At 53.6% G+C, this 25,976-nt stretch overlaps 1 protein-coding gene across 1 annotated transcript; it reads right to left on the minus strand.

Annotated features, from left to right (window-relative positions):
- Positions 1-3,852: 3,852 nt before the first annotated feature.
- Positions 3,853-25,523, minus strand: RAB1B (RAB1B, member RAS oncogene family). Its single transcript, XM_073351615.1, has 6 exons — positions 25,420-25,523; positions 11,974-12,046; positions 10,833-10,928; positions 10,497-10,592; positions 9,443-9,574; positions 3,853-8,523 (listed from the first exon to the last, which is right to left on the minus strand). Exons 1-6 carry the CDS (start codon positions 25,431-25,433, stop codon positions 8,329-8,331), a joined length of 606 nt encoding a protein of 201 aa, XP_073207716.1. The 5' UTR covers positions 25,434-25,523; the 3' UTR covers positions 3,853-8,328.
- Positions 25,524-25,976: the final 453 nt, after the last annotated feature.

Genomic DNA, 25,976 nt, shown 5'->3' on the forward strand with positions numbered 1-25,976 from the left:
CTGCAGGTGTTGCCCCTGCAGCTCCCATTGGCCAGGGTACCTGGCCAATGGGCTGGGGGCCACGGAGTCAGCGCTCTGGGTCAGGGGACGGAGGCAGCATGCAGAGCCGCCTGGCTGCGCCTTCACCAGCAACAGCAGAGATGGGGAGCCACCCGAGGTGAGTGCCCCCATGGACCTCAGCATTTTTACCATGGACACTCGTGTCCATGTGAGGACACGTTGCCAACCCCTGCCTCAATCTCAACACCCAGCTGCCTGCTATCCTGGCCCTGGCCTCACTGGTGCCCTCAAGCTTGATGCCCAGCCCTCTGCTATCCCAGCCCTGAGCTCCCCCTCCACACACACGCAGCTCCGCTGGTGCCCCTCAATCTCACCCCGCACCCCCAGCTCCCTGCTATCCCAGCCCCAGGCTCCTTCCCTCTGCTCCCACAGATGCCCCTTAAATGTTTGCAGGGTTCCAAGCAAGGGCCCTAGAACAATTTTTATAACAGGGATGCTGAAAGCCAAAGAACATAACTGCAAATCTGTGTGTGACAGAAGCTACTTCAAGCCAAGGGGTGTTGCCACCCCTTGCACCCCTACTTCCAGTGCCTCAGTTCCACATGGGGAGATAGGGCAGGTAGCTAGGCCAGGCATTTATACATTTCTAGCCTTCCTGCATCACACTACAGGCATTAATGACATTATCACAGACAGTTTTTCCACAACACCCCTGCCTCATTCAGTGCACAAGCTGGACCTTCTCTGGACCCTGCTGGGTGGCTGGTGAGCAAGGAAAAAGGCAGGGGGCTGCAGGGAGAGAAAGGAGGGTCTCGTGGTTAAGGGAGCTTGAGAACTGGAATCTATCCCTGCCTCTGTGGCACCTGGCAAGTCACTTAAAGCAAAATGCTCACCAGTGGTCACTAATTGTGTGTTCATCACGCTTGGTGCCGAACTTGAGCCCCTGGGGTCTGTTTTGCAGAAGTGCTGAGCGCTCACCACTGCAGCTGAATCAACTGGAGCTGAGGCTGCTCTCGCAGTCAGGCCATGTGGTCGGCAAGGCTGAGTTTGAATTCTGCGTCTGCCATGGCTCACTGTGTGGCCTTGGCAGAGTCACTATCTCAGGTCCCTTTCTCTAAAACAGGGATCACACCACTCTCCTGGGAAGGCAACTTGAAACAGGATGGTGCAGGGTGTAGGGTGCCAGCCTAAGCCCCTGGAGACCTGGATCCCAATTCCTGGGCGACCACGGGCAAGTCACCGAATGTCTCTGCATCTCACCTTCCCATCAATACAATTTGGCTAAGAACCCTTCCCAGCAGTGTATGAGACTAAACACACTAAATTCAGTGAGGTGCCCTGATGCTATGGTGATGGGCCTCCCCCTAAAAAGGACTTGAGAGTGATGAGGCAATTGGTGGGGCTCAGAGTTGGGGGATGGAGGGAGGGGGAAATGCTGCAGAAATGGAGCAGGAAATTTGATCATTTCCCATTTTGTGAGGTTCAAAAGGGTCCCTATTTTTGTCCCATTTTCCAATCAAACACTTTTATCATTGCTTTGGGGGGGTTGACCCAGATCGGGGGGGAAGGGAGGGGTTGGTGAAGGGAAAATGCTATTTTTGCTAAAACATTGGATAAAAATTGTTGGGAAAGTACTTGAGAAACGACAAAGAGGGGATGGGTGGGTGTGAGTGAGAAAGAGAGAGAAATAGGTCACCCCTCCTCCCCCAGGAAAGGTCATTTCTCCCCCGCTCCCAACCTGAAATTTCAAGCAACTCTCTGGGAGATTCCCAGGCCTGGATCTGCCCTGGGGTCTAGGTGCTGCCAATGCACAGAGATGGAACCATACATGGCAGAGAAAGGAACTGCTACCAGGCACATTCCTTCATACCAGCCATCCCCAGCAAGGAGCGAGGCAGGGCCCTGGGGCAAATATCCAGTGGTGCCTGCTCTCAGGATCTATCCCAAATCTCACACTGTTGGGCACCTTTGCTGGACTCACAACAAGCTGGCAGAATGTCACCTTGCAAGGTGTAAAGTTTTTAGGGGAGAAGGGTTTACAAACATGAGCCTGAAAGGTTCAGGGATGTGAGAGGAAAGAGAAAGAACCTCCCAAGTGATTATTTTTAAAGCTGCAGGATCAACTGATGGTGTGAACTTGGCACCGGTGGTGCAGCCTGTGACCACATGGTCAAAGTTGGACCTCAGTGCATTGACACAGGCAGGCAGAGTTCAGAGTAAATGGGGCAGCCTTTGTTGTGGCATTTCTTACCTCCTGAGGGCTTGAGTTCCCAGCCTAGCTTTAATGGGGGGAGGGGGGGAAGAGGCAGTTTCCCAAGTTTTTATTTTTGAAAGGAAAAAAAAATTCTCATGTGCAACCCTAAACTGTTCAATTGTGTGCCCTCCATAGGATTTCAGCTTTCCCAGTCTCTTCAGCATTGTCACCCAGACTGCTACCACTTGAACCAGCAGCCAGAGATGGTTGTTATCCCCTGTGAGCAGCCTCTAGCATAGCACATAGCACCACCCCTCTCTTTGCGGTCAGTGCTGACCCCAATGCTCAATAAGGAGCTAGAGGACACTGTACGGCAGGGAGAAGGGCAGGGGCTCAGGAGGGCGCACGCTCCCCTTACAGTCAGTGCTGGCTCCAGGGGGTGCTGTATTGGAGGGAGCAGGGCCCGGGGGCTTGCCCCAGGCAGTCTGTGCTAGCTTTGATGACCCAGCATAGTGCTAGTGGGTACTATGCACCAAGCTGTGGCAGGGGAGCTCTGATGGGCAGAGAATGGGGTCTGGGTACTGTTCATAGGGTGTGTAACCTCACAGTGGGCCCTTAATAACAAGCCTCTGTGCTTTTTGCTCTTTGCACAAACTGCGTAACAGGAAGGAACCATGGATTCAGACAGCCCTGTTTACTAACTACACACGACATGCCAGGCTTAGCTCATGACACACAGCTGGTCTGGCCAGGGTCTGAAACAGAATATGGCAAGCCATAGGGGAGGATTCACAGACACGGCCGCTGAGGCAGGGCAGGGGGCAATGGCCTAGGGCCCTGCATGATTTAAAAGGGCCTGGGAGCACCAGGCCCTTTTAAATTCCCTGGGCAGGCCACAGGGCTCCTAGGCGCACACAGGGTGGTACCGATGGTGGCGAAGGCCACCGGCAGGCACATGGAAGCCTTGGCCGTGCAGGAAGTACACCCATTGACTGTTCTGCCCTGAGGTCCAGAATTGCTGTCAGCAGGCCTGCTCCCAGGTGTTTAAAGAGACACTACCCACTCCCCCCACGCTGAACTAGGGGCTGTGAAATGCACAGAATTATTAACAGCAACCAATAAGCAACTCTAGTATAGCAGGTTCCCAACCCAGCGCGCATTCTCCTGGGCCAAAGGGTACTTTGAAGGTGATCCATTGTAGCTGCGTTCCAGCCAGGGTCAGAGGTGAGATGCCACAGAGAGGCCCCAGGCAGGGCTGGTGAATGCTGACCCTCCTAGTCTTGCTGCCAAAATCCTGCTGGATCAAGCAACCACAGGGGGGAAAGGGCCATTTTCAGCAGCTTAAAGAAAAGGAGTACTTGTGGCACCTTAGAGACTAACCAATTTATTTGAGCATGAGCTTTCGTGAGCTACAGCTCACTTCATCGGATGCATACTGTGGAAACTGCAGAAGACATTATATACACAGAGACCATGAAACAATAGAGAGGGGGGTGGGAGGAGGTATTGTTTCATGGTCTCTGTGTGTATATAATGTCTTCTGCAGTTTCCACGGTATGCATCCGATGAAGTGAGCTGTAGCTCACGAAAGCTCATGCTCAAATAAATTGGTTAGCCTCTAAGGTGCCACAAGTACTCCTTTTCTTTTTGCAAATACAGACTAACACGGCTGTTACTCTGAAACTTTTCAGCAGCTTAAAACTCAGACAGACAGGCACCAGTTTCCATGAAACATCAAAAGGCAGGTCCCTGGCCCTAGGGCTACCTGCAGCCTGATTTCAAAGGGCAGGTGTAAACCACAGCCATATAAGGACTTTTCAAAAAGGCCACTGGACTTTCTTGTAGTAAAGGGTTCAACAGCATAGCTTCACACAGCCCAGCTCTGCTGAGAAATAGGCCCAAGTTTGGACACTTTCACAGCAAGATTTTCCATATTTCAAAACCTTTCACCCCAAAGCCTTTGGCAAGCTGTTTATCCAGAGATCTCTGGCTCAGTGCTGAGATGCAGCCACCCCAGGGGGTGGGAGGGAAGTGCTGGGCTATTGATGCAGGGATTTTTTGCCCAGCATGGGGATCCAGCTGCCCCTGGGGTAGGGCACAAGGCTGGTTATACAAGGATCCCTTGGCTAGTGTGGAGATGCAGCCACCCTGGAGGGGGGGGGGGGGGCATGGGGAGTGTTTGTGCAGGGATCCCTCACCTCATGTAGAGGTACAGCAACAAGGGTGTGTGCATACCCACAGGTGTGTTTAGGGGGGAATTCCTGCTGCTGGGCAAACTCATGCTGCTGTTTCTCCTGCCCTTGCAGTGTCCTTATTTCTTGACAACAAAGGGCTTAAAATAGTGGATTGGTCTGTGGACAGGGGACACAATGGCTCATCCTGAGCAGCAGAAATAGCCCACCCTCACCTCTCACCCCAGCAACCATTGGCTGAACCTGTGCTGAATAAAGGCACCTGCTATTTCCTCTGCAGGTCAGGGGTGGGGCAGGGAGATGGTGCCCAATGTTGCCCCTTAGCAAATAGATGGTATTAGCAGCACACATGCACCCGTCAAGTCTGGTGTACTCCAGCTGGGGCCCAGCTCTCTGACCCACGCCCCCACACAGGGGACAGATAGCCAGGCAGGACCTGCCCCTCCCACCAGGCTCCCAGCTGCTGCCCTAATTCCCCAACTCCTGTCCCAGATCCTCCCAGGTTGGTGCTGCTTGTGGAGGCAGATCCAACCCCCAGCATCGAGGGAGCCAGTGCAAAGTGAACACACTCTCCTCCAACAGCGTGGGGGGGGGGGGGAGCCACAGCCACCCTGGAGAGAAGACCCACAGTTCGCAGTAGCAATTGTAGGGCCCAGTCTAAGATGCTCATTTTCCATACCTCACTTAACCAGTTTCATATGGGGACCCCTCCCCCAGGCAGTGTTGGCAGATGCAGGTCCATCACCCACTCAGCTCATTCCCAAGGTGGGCACAGGCACCAATCAGGGCTGAGCCAGCCCCTCTCTGACAGCCTCAGCCAGCCCTGCCCCTTGCCACAGTGAAGCAAGTCAACAATCCAGGACAGGACTGGGTCTTAGTATTAAGGGAGATGGGGGGGGTGCAGTGATTTCCTCTAGGTGAGGGTTGTACACTGTCCCCCTGGCCATGGCATCAGAGAACCTGCCAGGGGCTCTAGCAAGATTACTAACACCTGCATGCACAAACAGCTAAGGCAAGGGAGGTATGATACAGTTGAGCAGCGAGCAGGAGCAAGGTATGCGGGCAGGGCCGCGGAGGTGTGATGGGCCAGGGCCCCACCCCCCCACAGAGGGATCCTATTTATGCTGCTTGGTGCAGAGACTGTGGTCCAAGCCAACACCATGGTGGGGGCTGATTGGGGGCTCAACCCAAGGCCAGAGAGGGCACTGCCACGCACCACAGCCCTCTGGGCCATGTCCACACAGAGGGGCAAGCTGCTTGGTGTACCATGCACCAACTCAGAAGACATGAGGTGAGCAGAAGCATACGTGGCATGTCCTGGGGAACAGCCCCCTTCTCACCCCCAGAAAGAGGTGCTATACAAAGCCTTGGGCCCAGCCCACATAGTAGGCAGAGAGTACAACACAATGTGTGTAAATGAAGGGGAATCTTGCCTAGTCAGAGCCAAGCCCCAAAGTTCTCTAGGCCACCCTGGCAGCACCCTAAGACTTAGTCCCTGCAAGGAAGAACTAGGAACTGCTCCAAATGGGGGGGGGGGGTGTCCATAGGCTTTAGCAGCCCTCACGTGAACTTGCATGTCCCTCCTGCAGCCCCACAACTTGGCAAGGCTTGAAAGCAAATTCCTGCCGCCACCCCCCCCCCCCCCCCCCACACACACACTTTCAGTAACATCTATCCCCAGCAGGTCTCACCATAGCACAGAGACAGAAGCACACAGAACCCTGGGGACTCCCAAAGGGGGTGTTATCCAGTCCTCTTGCCCCTGCTCCATTGTGAGGCAGTGGCCCAGAGGCCACACATGGCCGTGAAAGAATTACAGGCACCTGACAAGCAGGAGAGGGAGTCATTCCCAGCCAGCAAGATGCCACCCCACTGCTAGGGGGAGATAGTTGCCCCAAAACATGCCCAGCTCCGTAGCTCAGTGCAACAAGCCAGCACTCCTGCTACTGCAACAGTCTAGCCCAGGATTAGGATTTTACTCCCCCCACCCCTTTGGCAGGTGTACACCTGCCCTGCTCTAAAAATGAACACAAAGCTGGGTCAAGGGGATGCAGTCCCCCTCTCCCCCAGCTTTGAGTCTTCCAAAATGGCAGGGGAGCTCTCAGCCCAAGGACACTGCTGTGTTCCATGGCAGCCACAGGCAGGTAAGCTCAGCTCTGGGCACTCCCAGGGAGCAAGAGTAGCAGGTACAGCTAGGAAAGGAAGATCGGGGGGAGAGGAGAGTTTAACTGACTGGGGGCCACACTGGGGAAAGGAGGCAGAAGGTGCCCAAGCTCAGCTGTACTCAGTCTAGCTGGGGGACCCTAGGCAGGGGGCTGTACAGTGCCTGCACTGTACCAGGGCTGCCTGATCCAGGGGGGAGGGGCACCTGGCCCAGCCCATGTGTCTCCCCCCTTTCTTGCGGTGCACACCCCAGCAGGCCTGCTGATAAGAAGAAGGGTGCAGGCCGCAGGAGCCTCCCTGCAGAGGCACTCACCTTTATTTTGGAATTTTTTTTGTTCCATTTTTTTTTTTTTTTTTTTTTAAAATAATGTCACTGGTGGAAAAAAAAAGCCAATAAATGAACCATCCAGGCAGCTCCTCCCACTACCCTAAACGGGCATGACTGAGCCAGGCCAGACAGTGGGGGGCTGGGCACAGCAAAGGGACACACGCTCAGGGCCCCAGCTTCCCCTTCTTGCCAGGGTTGGGGGTTGGTCACAATGGGAAGGGCTGATGCTGCAGAGGGGTGAGCTGAGCAGTAGAGGGCTGCCCCCATGCACTTGCCCCACAGAAAGAATAAGAGCTTCCCAGCTGGGGCAGAAGTAGGACAGCTGCTCAGTGCATTAGCCCCCCCTGAGGGCTGAGGTGCTGAGAGCTCCTGAGCCACGAAGAGCCCTGGGGAAGGGGCTGGACAAGCAGCTCATAGGCCTCTGATCAGTTCTAAGGCCCCCAACTGTCCATGCTACCCTGAATACATTCAGTGGGCCTGGCATGGGGTGGCCCAGGGACAACTGCCTGCCCCACTTGGCTGAGGAGCACTAGGAGACAGCCTCAGCAGGGCGAGGTGAGGAAACTGAGGGATGGAGGTGAAGTGGCGGTATCAGGCTCCACTCAGTGTTCCTGGGCCAGCCCTGCGTCACAGCCACTCTGTGGCACTGTGTGAAGGTCTGCAGCAGGGGTATAAATATTGAACTAGAGCAAGGCAGTGGGAGGAAAGGGGACCCCAAACTACAGCAGAGAGGGGATTAAACAGAAGTCTCTGCGCTGCTGGGAGTGAGAGGAATGAGAAAAGACATGGAGCCAGGACAACACAGACCCCTTGAGTGGAGGCAGGGGGCACAACCCAGAGAGTAGCTTGAGCAGTTCAGAGCAGCCTATGCCCCTACCTCCATTATTTTGCTAGTGACAAGCAACTGCCCCATGGAGACCAGGTACCAGGCAGAAGAACCGCTCCAGCCAGCCTTGGCTCAACCTTAACCACATATGAACCTTCCCAGGAAGAGAGAGAGAGGGGGGTGAGCCTGTCACCATCCAAGACCCCCCCATATCTGAAACTGGAGAGAAGGGGACTGCAGGCAGCAGAAGAGCAGAGGCTGGGGGTGGAGATGGGGGCAGCCCCATGCACCCAGCAGGAAGGGGAGGGGAGCAGCAGCAGAGAACCCATGAGAAGGAGCCAGGAATCCTGCCAGCCATTGGGCACCAAGGACCAAGGCAAGAGGCTGCATAGAGGGAAGTTCTCAAGGGTGGGAGAGCACACCTTGCAGTCTGTCCCCACCACACACTTAACAAGGGTAAGTAATTAACACAGGCAGAGAACCCAAACCACCACCCCACCAGAGAGGTCCCGTCCCCCTGCATGGTATCATCCGGGAAAGTTGCTACTCCACAGGAGGAGGGTGCTGGACAGCACTGGGTTGGACGGTCCACTCCCCTCCCCATCCCACCCCTCAGTCCTTGGCCTCAGCAGCAACCTCCACCCGCTGGTTTGACTGGAGTGCTGTCAATTCTGAGATTGGGTCTGTCCCCGCCAGTGGTGGCGCCAGGGCCCATGCGCTTCTTGATCTCAGCTGCCATGGTCATGAATGACTGCTCCACGTTGGTGGCGTTTTTGGCGCTGGTCTCCAAGAACGGGATGCCCAAGGAGTCTGCAAATTCCTAAGCAAAGACAGGGGAAGAGAAAGGGTTACAGACTGGCAAGGCCTCTCCTATCTGTGGCACAACATGGGCAGGGCTGCCCCTGTCCCAAGAGTCACCTACCCAGGAGCGCCCTCATCCCTTTGGGGAGGGGGCAGTGCTGAGATCCCTAACCAGACAGGCACCATTCAAACCCCCAACACCCAGGCAGTAGGTCTGGTCAGTCATTAGCCCCAGAGTAGATAGGGAAACCAAAGCACACCCCAGGGAAGTGATTTACCAAAAGGGACACACCAAGCGAGTAGAAGAACTGGAAAAATAAATCAGAGGCCCCTGCTCTAACTAGACCTCACTTCCCTCCCAGAGCCAGCAATAGAACCCAGGTGTTCTGGATGATGGGTTGGAGATCCTAACCACATCCCCAGCTTCTTGGTGCCACAGTGAGCTGTAGCTCACGAAAGCTTATGCTCAAATAAATTGGTTAGCCTCTAAGGTGCCACTAGTACTCCTTTTCTTTTTACAGGAGAAGACTGCTACTTCCCAGAAATTAGCCTGTTTCACCCCATCACTCCTAGTTCTGTCCCCAGACACCTGTGTCCCCCAGCCAGGCAGGTGGCTAGGAGCCTGAGCCCACGGCTGGCAGTGGGAATGGAGGCAGCCAGCACAGCCCTGGAGATCAGCCCTACTGCTGGCAAATAGCAAGCCCTTCTGAGCTACAGCCAGGCACGACAGGGAGGAAGCATCTGATAGGACAAGTGCTGCCCCCTGGTGGGGCTTCCTGGTACTGCAGGAACATACTGCAGTGGGGACGGCCACTCAGTTGTTAGGGCCCCACCTGAGAGTTGCTGCCTGTCAGCATCTGGCAGATGCCGGAGGTGCCAGAGACAGAAGGGGGAGTGCTATCCACAAGCATCAGACGGGCTTGCTGTGCCCTGCTCACCTTGGCGGTGGTGTAGTCCACCACTTTCTTGGTAGTGAGGTCGCACTTGTTGCCCACCAGCAACTTGTTGACATTCTCGCTGGCATAGCGCTCGATCTCCTGCAGCCACTGCTTCACATTGCTGTAGGATTCCTGCAACAGGGAACGTGGGCTCAGCTGGACAAAAGCAGGACCGCAGCCACCCTGCCAGCATGCTTACAGCTACAGCTCAGAGCACCCACTCAGTGGGGAGCAGGTCCCCAGCACCCCTCAGCAAGGGTGCATCTCCATTTCATAGGCAGGAAATGGATACAGGGGAAGCAACTGGCACTAGGGTCACAGTGAGTTGGCAGCGCAGCTGGAGACAGAACCCAGGAGTCCTGCTCCCAGTGCTTTCTCTACCAGTACAGCCCTTCCCACATTCAGCAACTGTTCTTAGATGCTGTTACCTTGATGTCCTTCCCACCTACTCCAGGCAGCTGCTGCCAGCCTTGCCATCTTCAGAAACTGCTCAATTCCCCATCTTCAAGGTGAATATGGAAAAGAAGGCAGCGCAGCCCCCTGGGCCTGGCTTTGCAACCTGCTTGATGGGCCAGTCATGGGTACACCAGCTGCTGGCACAGAGCAGAGTAGCTGCTGCCATAGCGGTGCACAACACCTGCATCAGCAATGTCTGGGGCAGATGTGGAAGGAATGCAATGCCCCACTGGCACAGGAAGGGGCAGTGCCCAGCACAAAGGACATCAAAGGGTGCAGGAATAGATGTCACTTGGGAATAGTGATCAGGATCACTCTCTTCCCCAACAACCCCCCACACCCACCAGCCAAGACCCAACAACTCTGGGAGGACTGCCTGGTCTCCACTGTGCCACCCTGCAGGCAGGGTCTGGCTACCAACAGTGAGGCATTCTTACAGCCCTGCTCTAGTCCTGGAAACAGGACAGAACCCAGGGGTCCTGGCTCCCTAGGTGCCCAGCAGGCAGCCCATTGCCTGAACCTGGAGGGACCCTGGATGCAGGGAGGTCAGGGAGCTGTCAGAGGATTTGCAGGGCCAGAGTACTTGGAGCAGCATTACCTGATCTGTTACATCATACACCACAATGATGCCATGCGCCCCTCTGTAGTAGCTGGAGGTGATGGTCCGGAACCGCTCCTGACCAGCGGTATCCCACTGCAAGAGAAGGGAGGGGAGGGGAGGAGGTGGACCATTAATCCTCTCTAGAGAGAGACAGCAGCCCCTAGAGGGGAACCCCCCGTATTCCATTCCCCCATGTTCCTAAGCCAGCCAGTCCCCTACCCTTGTGTAGGATAGGAGCTTGCACCCTCAGAAGGGAAAGACCTGTATACCATTCCCTGCCCTCCAGGGCCAGTCCCCAGAGGTCAATGCAGCGGCCAGGGGCCAGATACTCACAATCTGTAGTTTGATGGTTTTGCCGTCCAGCTCAATGGTCCGGATTTTGAAGTCTACCCCAATGGTGCTGATGTAGCTCTCTGTGTAGGTGTCATCCTGGAGGGTGCAGAATGAGGTGATTACCAGGGCAGCTGGGGTCTGTGCTGAAACTTTTTCAACACCCAATTCCAGTGGTGGGGAAAGGTCATGAGCCCTGAATCTAAACATTCCTCAGACATTAACAGCCACCACTCAAAGGTGAACAGATGTCAGCCCAGTACTGGGCAGAGAGGAGGGTTTGGGATTTCTTTAAATAGGGGGCTTTTATTAAGTGCTTTGGGAGTTTGGAGATCCTGGTCAGGAGCTGCTTAGCTTCCAGGAAGGTTCTGCAATTTAAAAAGCCTATTTTAATCAACTGTCATTCTAGCAAGACAACTCCTTGGTACCTGCCCATTGCCAAAGGACATGCAGCACCAGCCACTCAGCTGCCCTGTAATGCTTGGTATTCCCACCCCAAAGTGCTTTATGGACAGACAAGACTATATGCAGCCACCTCTGGGGTGGGGTATGGGGACCATTAAGCAGCACACAATGATGTGCAAGTTTAGGAACCAGATGTGGAGTTACAGGAGGCCAAATATAATCACTCAAGATGGAAACTGACCAGGACACCAGAGTGATTACAGAGCCTCTTGGGACAGTGTCACAGGGTCAGGACCCCAGTTTTGGGTCTCTTGCAAAAGGCAGCACCTCCAATAGCAATGTCCTCAAGCATTGCACTGGTGCAACACTGACTACAAGGGCACAGAGGTCCCTATTGAGCCCTCCCTGCTGCTCAGCACTCTCCTCCCCAGCATGATACTGGGGTCAGACTGAGGGAAGAGGGCACCCTATTACGTCTCTGCTGTTCTCTGCAGCGTGGCAATCTCTTAGCCAAGCACTGACAGGCCTAAATGTCTTTAGCTTGCAAATTTGACTAGGTCAATGTAGGATTGTTTGAGTTTTCATAAAATATGCCCAAGGGTGATGAGACCCAAGTACCCACATCTCAGACACTACAACCTCACTGCAACAGCTCTGGAACAGATGTGGCCAGCCTGTCACCATATGGCTAGCTGCCCACTGGATCATGAGGGGCTCTGCACAGGGCAGGGACACTCACAGCAAATCGCAGCAGGAGGCAGGACTTCCCCACACCCGAGTCTCCAATCAGCAGCAGCTTGAACAGGTAATCGCTGAAACAGACACAGATTGAGAAGGAGGAAAACAGAACAGTTCCTGACTTTAGTAGTGTGGATAATTGGGGACCTCTCCCCTGCTCAGACCAGGGAGTGTTCCCAGTTGAAGAAGATTAGAGGGTCACATTCCCACAACCCCAGCGGGCAAGGACTTGGAGTACATGTAGTGGGGAAAAGTGTATGTGCTGGCAAACAACTCTGGTGTAGGGCATGGGGGCTCTTTAAACAGGGATCCTTAGTCGGATCTGGGCAGTCAGGACTCTGCTCCCTGCCACCCACAGAGTTCAAGAGACAACAGGGAGCATCAGATGCTCCATAGGGGATGTAATTAGAACCCAAGGATCGTGGCTCCCGGCCCTCCTGCTTTAAGCACTAGAGCTCACTCCCCCCTCTCAGAGTGGGGAACAAAAGCCAGGAGTCCCAATTCCAACACTCTCCCTTGCTTTGGATCAGTGCACACTATACATTCAGATCAGTCTATTAGGAATTGCCTACAATGGCAGTATCTTACAGAGCAGGGTCACCCTCTCAACCAAATTTTGAGAGGTCCACTTTCCAGGGTGCAGCCCATGGTGGAGGTCAGAAATGCAGGGAAACAGCATGGGGTGCTTGATTTTAGTACTTAGACTGCCTCATGAGTGGGGGCAAACTCTCTACAGGGCCCTCAGGACAGACTTGTTGCAGGCTCAGGGGATCCCAGAGACTAAGGCATTAAAAAATCCTGGAAACATTAAGAATTTGGGAACAAATGAAGCCATTCAGAGCTGGAGGCCAGAAAGGTGATCACCCAGCCATTCCTACATCTAGGGCCTTTCAGCTAGGCCAAGCCTAAAGGCCTTCACACAGCCCCTGAAATGCAGCCACAGCACAAGGATTTAGAATTTTTGATCAGGCAAAAGCCTGCCTTTAAGTCAGGTTTTAGATCTCCACACAGCCATGTGGGAGCCTCCACATATCTGCTGGTGCTGTTGGTTCTGCTGGGATTGGAGGAGTCACCCCAGGACACACTGTGGCTCTGTGGGTTGACACTGAGCACTGGGGCAGTTCTCAAACCTCTTGAGCAGAGACCCAGGTATTTAAAGTTTTAGGATCCCACTTGGTTATGGCCAGCCCTTTGCCCCCATAGCAAAATGCTCACCCAGTTCTGGGGAACCTACAGCAAAGCAGAGATCCCAAACTGGAGTGTCAACTCCAGGGAGGGGGAAGGAAGAGGGCCTTTCCTAAGAATCCTGCATGGACCATGCACCACAGTGCTGGCCTCTAGGGCTGGGTTTCTACAGAATGCAGGTGCTCTGGGGCAAGGCAGCTTCAGCTCTGCCCATCCTAGGGAGCTGGGCTCCTATCCTGGACTTGCAAGGTTGCTAAATTCAATTCTGAGGGGGTCAGTGGTGACCCTTAGCAGAAGGACAGCTAGGGCTTGGCAGTCAATCAGAGAAGGTCTCCCAGCAGTAAAGGGTCTGGAAATCTCCAGACTGTTTTTAAACTCCCTTTGAGGGAAGCAAACAGATCAAAGCCTCCAGGTCCGATCTCCGAGGAGCAAGTGAGCTGACCATTCCCCACTTCAGCCCTCTGCTCTGGGTGGGTTATAGGCTGCTCTGTCACCCACCACCCAGAACAGCTTCAACCCCTCAAATGCTAGCCAGAGATTTCTGGTCTCCAGTGACTTTCTCTGCATCCCTCACCATACTGAGCCAGTAAGTGTAGCCACAGCAAGGGAAGAGACCCATTTACAGAACAGCCCAATCCCAGTCACTGCAAGTGTAATCCATCACCCCAATACATTGCCATGGCAATGCCATGTGCAATGAAGCTGGTACCACCCATCCGTCCTCGCACAGGAAGGAGGTGACCCAACCAAGCAGCAACTCACCCTCAGCCATTGCGACCCAAGGCAGCAGCAGAACTTCCCACATGGTGACAGTGACATGGGGTTGCCAGGAAGGGGTTGCAATGGCCAGCCTGACTACAGATCTCATGGGAAGAGATGCTGAGTGGCTGGACATTAACACAAAAGCAGCTTAGCCCCAACCAGCTCCAGCTGGAGACTCTTGCTGCTCCCCAGTACTGCAGCTAGGGGTACTGGCAGTAAATCCCTGAACAGAAGAGGCTCATGATACATTCAGGACAGCCTAACCCAATCCCAGACAGAGACCAAGCCCTGGGACAGACTGACTGTCCCCTGCTCCAACACACAGGCGCCCTAAGAGGGATTGCAAAGCCAGAACAGACTTCCATGTCATCCAAGAGTTCAGAAGGCTCTGGAAGTTAGAAGCTGCAGAGCACTGAGGTAAATCACACAACGCGAGTCTAGTGGTCACAGTCTAGTGGTCACAGAAGGGGGCTAGGACTCCTGGGTTCTCCTCCCAAATCTTAGATGAGGTGATACAGTAAGAGCCCCCCATTCTGTGCCTTGGGCTGCTTCAGCTACTAGATCCCACTTCCTTCCCAGAGCTGGGGAAAGAACTGAAGAGTCTTGGCTCCCAGCCCTCTGTTTAATTCCATCCGGATGTCCATCCTGGATGCCAGCGCAGTTTCAGGCAGAACAACTGTTGTCTGTGGAGAGGGACTGATTTATCACCGAGAAGGATAACCTGCCCTAGAGTAACATTCAGCCCTTTACAACCTGACTGAGGTTCTGGCCATTGGACCCCACTCACTGCCCAGCACAGCTTGCCACTAGCAATAGCAGGGCCCTTCATGTGCTTTCCACCCACACCACAAGCCAGGAGGAACTGAACTGAGAGGCCTCTGCACAGACCGCTTTACCATACAACACCAGAGACATGGTAGCACCTATCCCAAGTACAGCCCCTCCTCTGCCTCACTCACTGGCCAGCTGAGCTGAGGCCTCTGACCAGCAACACAGCTCAGCACAGTCACAAAGCCTACATCCTGACAGCATGTGACACAGAGCTATAGCATCCTTCACCCCAAAGCAGGGTGCAGGACGACCTATTACTGTGGCAAACTGTTTACACAGGAGCCCTGGCCTGGCCCCTGCCCAGTGCTGCATGACAGTGCAGGCAGAAGTGAAGGTTAATCAGACTCAATTGCATTGAGGGAACTGTGGGGAAAATGAGTTGCTACCAGGCCATCAACATCTAGAGGGGGGGGGGGGGGGGGAGAAGGAAGGAAGAAAGGCATCCCCTCTCAGCACCTCCAGCATAGGGGGAGAGCACCCCTTGTGGAGACCAGTAGCACCCTTTCTTAGAGCTCAGCCCCACGACACTAGATTCAGTGCCTGCTCAGACGGAGAGCACCCGCTACAGAATCACCACTACCCCATGTGGCAGCTTAGGTTTTCCACGGAGGTCTCCTATCCAAGTAGTGACCCTGCCCAGCCCCACTTTTCAGTGCTGCTGCATTACACAGCTATAGTTTGAATCCATGCAGTACCCCCCCAAATGAGCAGTAGGAACACGCAACAAGGCTCTGCACACCCAGAGCTAGACTCAGCTCCCACCCTGCCCTCCTGGTGCAGATCTAGCACTTGCCCCTGGGGAGGCTGCCTGGCTGTCGGGTACACCTGCTACATTCAACCCCTGCTTTATATTGCATACAGTACAAGCCTTTTCTAAAGGCTCATTAAGAACCAGCCAAGGGTAGCCCTGGATACACACCAGGCTCCGCAGAGACAGCTACCCCCACAACTCACCACAAGCCCTAATTAACACCTGCCCTTTTCAAGCCTCATAGGCTCTTGCAAGTACCCAGGCTAGGCTATCAAGGCCCATTACTCCTCACAACACAACCCACTCTTAGAGAGCAACTGATAATAAAACGTAAGCCCTGAAGCTCTGGTGCTGGCAACAAGAGAGAGAGAGATCGATCCAGGGAATAACTGCTCAGAAGAGTGCTGGTAAACTGGAGTCTATGATCTCCAGACTCAAAGCCTCACCCACATGAGAAATGTATACCAGTCAGATCAACACTATGTTTGTACAGCACCTGGCATAACAGGGTCCATGTCCAGGACTCCTAGGCCACAAACTGGTGCAAATCCTACTACAGACATTTGGCTTTACAGTGGCTTGTTAAACTGCTGGAAGTTAAAGCCAGGTACATTGAAACTGGAATTAAGCAGGCCTGGCAGAAGTCAATTTTTATGGATTTTCTTTTCCCCCCCAATTGACAATTTTTATTTAAGAGTTTTCTTCTATTTTTAAACTCCCCCCCCCACAGTTGCAGAGGTTGGGCTACTGCAGTGTTGATGGCAGGGGGTTCCCTCTGCGGCCAAGAGGCACAATATATGGGGAGGCTGCAGTCCTGGCCCAGCAGAGCAGAAGCCCCTGGTTGTGGGGGAGGCCATCCCACTGCTAAACAGCTCCTGCCCAGAGACAGCGCCCACAGACCTGGCTCATGACACCCAATCCCTGCAGGCACAAGATGTGAGGAAGGCTGGGGTCCTAGTAGGGAACTGCAGACACCACTGGCCAGGGCTTTAAGGAGTCCTTGTGTCCAGCTGAAGGGGGGAGGCCACCCTACTGCTGAATGGCTCCTGCCTGGGGTGGCCTCTTCAGTGAGCAGAAACAACTCCCATACCTTGTGCCTTCAGGGATTGGGCATCACCAATCCTGCTCGCTCATTCACTAGTCAGGAGCACGGGAGCCATCCCCAGGCAGTTGCTCAGCAGGGGGTGGTCTCCCTGCAGAGGTGGGGGCAGGTCTTCCTCCTTGCAGTCCTGGAGGAGGGTCTCTGTTCCACTGGGCTAGGAGCGCTGCAGCCTCCCCAGACTTTGCCTCTGCAGAGATCAGGTGATGCTGGCCCTTAGGAAGCAGAACTCTGCTGACACAGACCAGCTCACTCACTCCTATGACAGCAGGGATGCAGAAGGCTCCCCACACATGACCCAGTCCCCGCAGTCATATCAACTATTACCAACGGATTTGTTGATTTCAGTGTGTCAGCTGAAAGACATTTACTGACAGTTCTAGATTAAAATCTAATCTATAAAGCCTAGAAATAAGGCACCAGTTTTTTAGCCAAAGGAAGTGGCAGATTCTCCATGCTGTGTTGGTTTCAAATCCAGACTGGATGCTTTTCTGGAAGGTACTTTTGCCAAACCCAAATAATTGGACTTAATACAGGGATCACTGAGTGACACTCTGGCCTGTGATATACAAGAGGGTCAGACTAGAGCAGCGGTTCTCAAAGCTGGTCTGCCGCTTGTTCAGGGAAAGCCCCTGGTGGGCCAGGCCAATTTGTTTACCTGCCACGTCCGCAGGTTCGGCGGATTGTGGCTCCCACTGGCTGCAGTTCACCGGTCCAGGCCAATGGGGGCTGCAGGAAGCGGCGTGGGCCAAGGGATATGCTGTCCACACTTCCTGCAGACCCCACTGGCCTGGAGCTGCGAACCACAGCCAGTGGAAGCTGTGATCAGTCGAACCTGTGGCTACAGCAGGTAAACAAACCGGCCCGGCCCACCAGGGGCTTTCCCAGAACAAGCGGCAAACCAGCTTTGAGAACCACTGGACTAAAGGATCTAACTGTCCCTTTTGGCCTTAACTCTGAATCTTAAGTTTTGTTTCAGTCACGAGGCATCAGCTGAAGCTAGATTGTTTTGAGAGTGATTTATATTAAAGATCCATAGATTGTGGCCCTTTCTTCCCAGCTACTCTGGCCTACTGTGTGACATAAGTACCAGACAGCCTACAAAGGGGTTTGCATTGAGTAAACAAAACCAGCTTACACTTATTGATGTTAAATCAGTGGTTCTCAAACTGTGGGCTGGGACCACATTTTAATGGGGTCACCAGGGTCATTACACTTGCTGGGGCCTGGGGCTGTAGCTGAAGCCTGGAGTAGTGGGGCTTAGGCTCCACCTCTCCTCTGCCAACCTGTGGTGATGTAGTCTTTTTGTTGTCAGAAGGGGATCACGGTGCAATGAAGTTGGAGAACCACTGTGTTAAACTGATGCAGCTTTCCTTGTGCAGTGCCTGCGGCAGCAAGGCCCATGTAGGGAGAGTGTGTAAACACACAAAGTGGCTCACTGCCAGCACTAATTCTGGTCACTGCCAGGAGCAGGACGATTTTATAAGTGGAAGCCTCTGTCAGCACAAGCTGGGCTGAGGGTTCCACTTCACCGCAGAGTTAACTTGGCTTCCAAGGCAAATGCAGTCCCTAACTCAAGCCCTGTTCACACAAAAACCCATTCCCCTCAAGTGTGGTGGTTTCAATTTGAGCTGGCTGGCTTGTAGAGACGTAGGCTACAGCTCGTGCGAGCACACCTCACCCTGCAGCGTGGGTGCAAGCTAGTACCACGAGTCCTCCAATGCCTCCATTCCCCGAGTCTCCTTCCCAGAAAGGACAGGCCAGTTGTCCCACAATTCACTAAAGAACTCAGAGCAGCTCAGCAGACTCTAGTGCTAAGAACAATGGGATATGCTCTAAGAAGTCTTAGTGCCAAACACAAGGGAGCCCAGTACCAGCATGGCCACAGCAGCTCCAGTGTTTTCAGGCAGGGTGGCCACTGGCACTTGAATGAGGCCAACTCCAGAGCAGGTCACTCAAATTAATGCTGGGTCTGAGGGTCTCTCAGCACTACACCAATGCATTTTATGTAGAACAGATTTTGCTTGTCACTGACCTGTTCTGGATTCAAACCTGTGCCATGGGGTTTCACTGCCCTGTCAATGAAGGGGTGCTAAGCAGTTCACATGCCAAGCTTCAACATCCCATGAAGTTACTGCTCAGATTTAAAAATGAGGAAACAGAAGTCTAGAGATGGAAGCAACTTGACCACAGCTGCTTGATGAGTTAGTGCAAGAGCTGGGACTAGAACCCACAAATCCTGACTTCCAGCCCTCCCAGCTATCTGATAGCCTCTGCCCACATGCTATACAGATAGTGTGACTGGTCTCCAGGGCTGTATGCAACTGTATGAAGACCTAATGGGTGAGGCCTCTGACAACTTCTCTGCTGCCTCCCACAGCCCTCTGCACAGGGATTGTGAGAAGAGAAGTGGTGTCTGCTGCATGGAAGTAGTTTGTTCCCCAAGCCCAGATTGGAGACTCACTTCACAGCTGACTCAGGAAGATCAGACATACAGGATACAGGGACAGATGTTTAATCAAAAAAGCTGGTAGCCAGAAGTCTTTGGTTTTATCCCCAGCTCTGGAGAGCAGTGGGCAGGAAATCAGGACTCTCTGCCTGTCTCTGGAGAGAGTGTAGTTCAGTGGTTAACGAGAGCCCTGGGTTCTATTCCTAGCTCTTCCACCTACACTGCATGATTGCGAGTAGGGTCCTCACCTCTGTGCCTCAGTTTCCCCACCAGTAGAAAGGGGCTAATTCCTTTCGGTAGCATTGAGGACTGCAGGATCCTTTGATAACAGGTATTAGGGAAGCCAGGTGTTTCCCTAAGAACCCAGCCACATATGAGCTACTGTGACAGCACAACACCCACCCCTTTCTTGACTGCTCTTGCAGACACATTGTTCCATCTGACTTGGGGAGAACTGGTGCCCTGTCCTCCCATCTCCACTAGCTGGGGGCAGCAAGGATGGCTCCCCATCCCTATACCTCACCAACATGTTGGCAGGGGCAGAGGTATTTGTGAGCAGAGCTGACAGAATCTGGGCAGCATCTCTCTGCAGACAGTGCTTTGCTGTAACACTGTTTCCCAGCAGCCCTCACTGCAGGTGCCTGAGCCTTCTCTTCTGTAGCACCTGTCATCTGGGACCTGCTCCCAGGCTTACCTCAAAACCACACCACACCCACTCCACTATGGCAGCAAGCTCCTCAGATCCATGTCAAGCTGGGTTCTGTTGTAACAACTGGCCTACAAATTTACTCTATTTGTGAGCTCAGCTATGAAAGTGAGTTTATGAAACATCACAACAGCCTATAACAAGTGTAGATGGGAAAAGGTGCAAGAGAGACCAAGTACACCTCTTCATTTGGACTAACTCAGTCTGATAACTAAAACAGTGTTGAGATCATTCCCTGGTAAACAAGATAGCAGTAAGACTGGAAATCAGTGAACCAGAACTGGTGTCAGAAATTAGGTCTAATTAGACAAAGTAATGAAGGAATAGGCTATTCCATCCATCACTCCCTTTGGGAGAAAAACTGGAGATGGCTATCATGATGCTGGCCGACTAACAGGTGAGAGAAGGGGAATGAGTGAGCTTCACCATCCTGGCTGTCATCCCTACTGTCTGTGTCGTCTTCTGACTTTCTTCATCCTAATCTGAGAGATGTCCTGATCAGAATGGGCAAGAGAGGGGGACTCAAACATTGCCACCTCCACTACTTCAACTGAATCTCAAACACCAAAAAGAATGTGTGACTTTAAGCCCTCCCTCCCCACTCCGTGTGTCCTTTTCCTTCCCTATTTTATTCTCCTTTTGTCCTCTGTTTAATAAGCATCTCAGCTGGCCAAGACTATATATTCTGCAACACAGCTGTAAGCCTGTGACCAGAAAGAGGCAGCTAAAAGCAATGCCCTAGACAGCTTTATGCTGATACAAGTTTGCCAGGTCTTTGAGTGGCTTATAAGACCATGTGCTGTGCCTGTCTTTCTACAGCACTGAGGCTGCAAGTGAAACATAACCCAAGACAGAAGTTGCATTTTCTAGCTTTGCTGTCCTTCTCTCCCCTTGTGTGTTTGTCTTGTTTGGTCTTAGAAACAGGATCAGGTTTTATCAGCAACAGTCCTAGCCCATCTCTACTAACTTTTCTTTCCCACAAAAGGGCAGTTACCACCATCTTTAATGCCATGTAAGAAACTGTCAAACAAGGGGTTGTGTGTTCTAAAACTCTACAGCTAAAGAGAAAGACCAAGGGAGCTGTTAAAATGAAAATATTTAAAAGCCTTTGAAATGTAAATAAAGTATTAACTTTCCTTTTTCTGTATTTGCAATAGAAGGTTTAAAGAACAGTGATTGCGTTTACACCATGGTACTAAGCAGGCTGAGGTCTCTGTATACCTAATTCAGACCCTTGTTTACCACTGTTTAAGGTTGGACAGTGACTGGGTTATGTTAACACCTTTGGCCCACATTTTCCATCTAAATTGATACAAAAGTTCTACCCTGCTCCTCAGCTACTGCAAGCCAAATCCTGCTCTCATCCCACAATACCCTCTTCTGCTTTCAGGTGTCCCCAGGCAACCCCTCCACTTTTCATGCTTCCTCTCAGGACTGTGCAGGCAGCAGGAGCTCACCCCACTCATTGAAACCTAGCTGATGATTCTGTCCAACAGGCAAGCCAGGAGAGAACTTAACTCCAGCACCAACAGCATCATGGGGTACAGGCAGGGGATGCTGTGCTCTGCTTGGTAATAGCAGGACAGGGGGAGGACTGAAAGACTACTGAAGGCCACTGTGACCAGGACTCGCAAAGATCCACAGATTGGAGCTGGTGGGCACACTTTCCTCCCAAACAAAAGGTGTTGCTTGGGAAGATATGTCTGGGAGAGAACAATCACTATGAGATCTCAGACCACACAGGTTCCAGGGCAAAGGAGGAAGCCACACCTGCTGGGATGTCAAAACCCCACAGGGCCAAGCACCACCCTAGCCTAGCTGGGATCCAGATGCAGAACTGTCCCATGAGACAGTTTATATAGGAATAATACTCACACCCAGCCAGAATGGAAGCTTTATACAGCTGAGTCCAACAGGGGGCAGGGCCTTGGGAAGGTCTTTAAGCGCCCCCTCCTCCCAAAGAACAAAAAAGTGGTGCGAAATAAAAGACCCAGCAGGAGTTAAGGGGGTTCATTCTCCCAGCACTCTGCTCTCCAGACCCCTCCACGTGTGCCGAGATGACACTGCTTTCACAAGAGCACAGGGGTTGAGTGACTCCTATTGTTGTGCAGAGCTGGAGTTTGTGACAGGAAGAGTTCAGTACCTCATCCAGCCCATGCAGAATGGCTCCTCAGTGCTTGGCTTAGTACTGTGATGCCCCTGCTGCCCTTGGGTGGAGATTCCTTGCACCAGAGACTTCACTGTTAGGAAGGGCTTCCCAATATACAAAACTTCCCTTCCCCCGGCTTTATTTATCTGCCCCCTTACGCCCCCTCAACAATGCTTTCCCCTTGCTGATCGTCCCAGCCTTCAGATATGGGGCAATTTACAATCCTCTGAGACAATACAGAGCAATAGGTAAGGCTCAGGCACTGGCACTCAGGACTCCTGGGTTCTAGCCTCAGGCACAGATGTCACTGGCACAACTGGTTCCCCCTCTGAACCACAGGAACAATATCGACCATGCTTTTTAAGGCGCCAAGTGTTTGGCCCAGCCATACGTATATGGCCCTTCGTCATCCCCAGAAGCCAGGCTCCAGGAGTTCTCAAGTCAGTACCCAGGCAACAGTCAGTGGTCACCATGTAGTGCGAGTGCCTAACTGCCCCCAGCATTGCTCAGGTACAGAAGCAGCCCAAACTGAATCTTGGAGCCCAGCTTCCCTTACCACCCCCCCCCAGTGGAGGATCAGCATTGTCATAAAAGGAACAGACTCCGTCTCAGCCCCAACCAGAGCTCTTCAGCAGCTACCATGACTCCTCCTTCCTCAGATCCCATCCTGCCTCTTCCAGCCATCATGCTGTCAGTACAACACTTTAGTTGCCTGCACAATGCAGGCAGGAATGAGCACTGTCACCACTGCACCGGAGATAGTTGCCACAGCCATTGGGTGCATCTGAACAGACCTCTCTCTCATCACCACCAGCTTGATGCTGCTGCAAGGAGACAGCAACACCTTCCATGATTACTTGGAGTCTCTACACAAGGGGTATCCAACATGTCCCTTGCCTCTCACAAGTGTTTCTGCTCCAAATGGCCCAATAAACCTTTGTACCATCCCCATGATACCTCCAGGGGCTCCCAAAGGAATTTGCACAATTAATTATGGGGCATTTGAGTGCTTCCAGCATTGGAGAATTGTTACATCGGTCACCTCAGACCAACGGAATAAGGTAGCCCGGCTGCATTACTCCTCATTGGCCCAGCTAGCCTGGTGACACAATCAAGTCCTGCTGGCAGCAGGCAACATGAGCGCCATTTCCTAATGAGTGTGTTTTGCTGGTGGGGAGGGGACAGGAAGCCCTGACTCATACTATCTCCGGTCACTTTTCCTTTAATTCAACATACATTCAATACAGATGCTTTGGGGCGGTCCCTAGTGGGGGAGCATGACTAGCTATCCAAGAGAATGCACCCACACAGGTCAAAAATTCAGCAAAAACAGTGCTGGCTCAGTCTGAGATTGTCCCCAACCCCCACTTCTGGAGTTCCTATGCTCCTGGTGCCTTTCACACCATATCAGACATCACTTCACCCACCACTTCTGGGGTGGGAGACAACAGCTGTTTAACAGCCAACAGAGATACTAGCAAGAGCAGAATCCTGTATCCATTTGAAACTCAGGGAGAGGGATTTAAAAGGAAGAAAAATGGAATGGCCCCAAGAAAGGCTGGGAAGAGAAAGGGTATTGGGCTCCAAGAAGTCAGGACCTATGCTAAGTCTCATCTGAAAGGCAGAATCACAGGAGCTGCCCGTCAGTGCCAGATCTTGGCTCTGACAACCTGCTACGAAAAGTGTGTTGACAGCTTCATTCAGAAAGGCAGCCAGCGCTACTTGAGAAGTGTATGTGTGTGTGGGGTGTCTAGTTTGCCCCCTAGCAGCTCAAGAGGGAATGCCACCAGCCAGATGTGCAGTTCCTTTTCCAGAAAGCCTCACTCTCCACAAAGCCACCTGTCATCAACACTAACTGGCTGTTCAGAGAGGCCATGAGGCCAAACTCCTGGCTGCTCTGATCAGGGCATTATTTAAACCCAGAGCTGACCAGGTTGCCGTTGCCATTGCCTTCACCTTCTCCCTCCAACAAGCAGACAATTTGGACGAGGACTTCTGCCCACTTCTGCCTACAGCCAGCTAGAATGCAGCTTTCCTGTGTGCCCACTTAGGGGATGGCCCCTCTGGAGGCACATCTGAGCTCCCTCAAGTGCCCCAGAGCTGCAGTCACATACACACTCTGGAAGCAGTCAGAGCACTTCCCATTTCAGTCAGTGCCAAGTCAGCCTAGTAGGAAGGGCACTCCACATCCCTTGCTGTGGAAGCTTCAGTGAAGAAGGATTCAAAGCATGCCTATGATTTGCATCAACTTGACTTTTTCCCTGTGCTATTGACAAGCAGCTGTGATAATTAGCACTAAGTCCACTTGAAGCAGCCAAGTTGCTGCCCTGTAGAACCACCATCTCATGGGGGAAGGCGGAAGCCCAACAGAATTGCACTGAAATGCAACAAAGTTTGTAAGGGGTCTGTTTGGCTCTGAGGTGGAAAATGGGGTTTTCCCCTACAGGCCACTAGCTCCAGCCAGCCTCCATGGTGGAAAGCTGTTCACATCTTATGTCTGTTTGGTGGCCCATCCCCCTGAAACACACTGGGGTGTGGGTGGTCTCACCCCAGGTCACATGAGGGCAACCATCTATATCACCTGTCCCCCAACCCAGTGGACACTAACCAGTCCCTTGCTGGCCTCCTCTGCCAAGGCCTGAACGGGTCCCAGCACCGACTGAAATCCCATCAGCCCTTGAGAGAACAGCTGGTGTAGTTGTTAGGGTGCCAGCCTGCACAGGGGAGACCTGGGTTCAGCTTCTCCAGACTCCCTAGGCCAGTCGTTCAGGGCTCACGTACACATTGTCCTGCTTTACTGACACCAGTCTAGTTAATGCAATGCAAGGCCCTAGTGTGGCTGGAGTTACTCTGCTGTACAGGTGCTTTACACCCATACAGTTACCCCCGGGCAGCAAGGAGGAGTGGGGCGCTTTAGCCCGGAATAACCTTGCCCACCCTAGGTACTGTTCTAGAACGAGACTGCTACAAAACCGCCCGCACCCCCCGCTGCCTCAGCTCCCAGTGTAGGGCTGGACTGACCCCCCCAAGGCGAGGATAAGACCCGCCACCCCCCCGGGTTCCCCGCAGACACCCAGTGACAGGGCGGGCGCCGGGGCAGAGGGACCCAGCCCCGCAGGGAGCTCCCTGGAGCCGGGTCTCGCCCCCCGAGGCCCCTCAGCCGCCCCAGGGAGGGGCCGAGCACGCGGCTGGCGCCGGAGCGGGGGGCCCAGGGACGCTGGTGAGGGGAACGGACCGGCAAGTGAGGCAGGGCAGTGCCAGGGGAGGGGAAGCGGGGGGCCCGGACCCCGGCCGGGGGACGCTAGGGGGAGGCGGCAGGAGACGCCCCGCGGCCCCGGAAGGGCAGCAGGGGCGGGGCTACGGGGCTGTAAGGCCCCGGCGAGAGCGGCTCAGGGCCCAGCGGGGGCTGTGGGGAGCGCTCTGGGATAGGGTCCCACGGTGAGGGAGCAGCCCCGAGGGGCTTCGGTCCGCCTGAGCCACGAGGGTCCCGGCCCTGCCCCTCCCCGCGCACTCACTACTCGGGGTTCATGGCGGCGCCCCCGCGGTGATTTCGGCTCCTCCTCACTCACAAGATGGCGGCGGCCTGCGACACCCCCCTCGGTCCTCCCCCCACCCCAGGGGCGGCACCGCCAGTACGCAAGTGCGGAGGCCTGCCTCCGGCACCCTGGGATATGTAGTCTCCCGCTCACGCTTGGCCACGCCCCTTCCCCTGCGTCCGCGCGACCTGCGGGGAAGTGCGCATGTGCGGAGAGCGCATGACTTTATGGGATGCGTAGTTCCTCTTACCCAGGCTTCGCGCGCTCTCCGTGCAGACGCTGCTTGTCCCGTGCACAGGCGCCACACACGCAATCCCTCACGGGATATGTAGTTTACTTGCCGGACTCTTTGTCAGACACGTGTTCAGTGTCTCCTTCGCAAAGCCCTCAGCCGCAAAGACCCCTGGGGGATGTAGTTTATTGACCAGTTCAAGCTAACTTCAGAATCCAGGAGACCGCAGAGCACAAGGGAGGGGGCGGGAGCCAGGACTCTTGGGTTCTTCTAGCCCTAGCTCTAGGAGAGGAGAGGAGTGGGG

This window comes from Lepidochelys kempii, chromosome 7 (assembly GCF_965140265.1).
Source record: "Lepidochelys kempii isolate rLepKem1 chromosome 7, rLepKem1.hap2, whole genome shotgun sequence".
Taxonomy (NCBI): Eukaryota; Metazoa; Chordata; order Testudines; family Cheloniidae; genus Lepidochelys; species Lepidochelys kempii.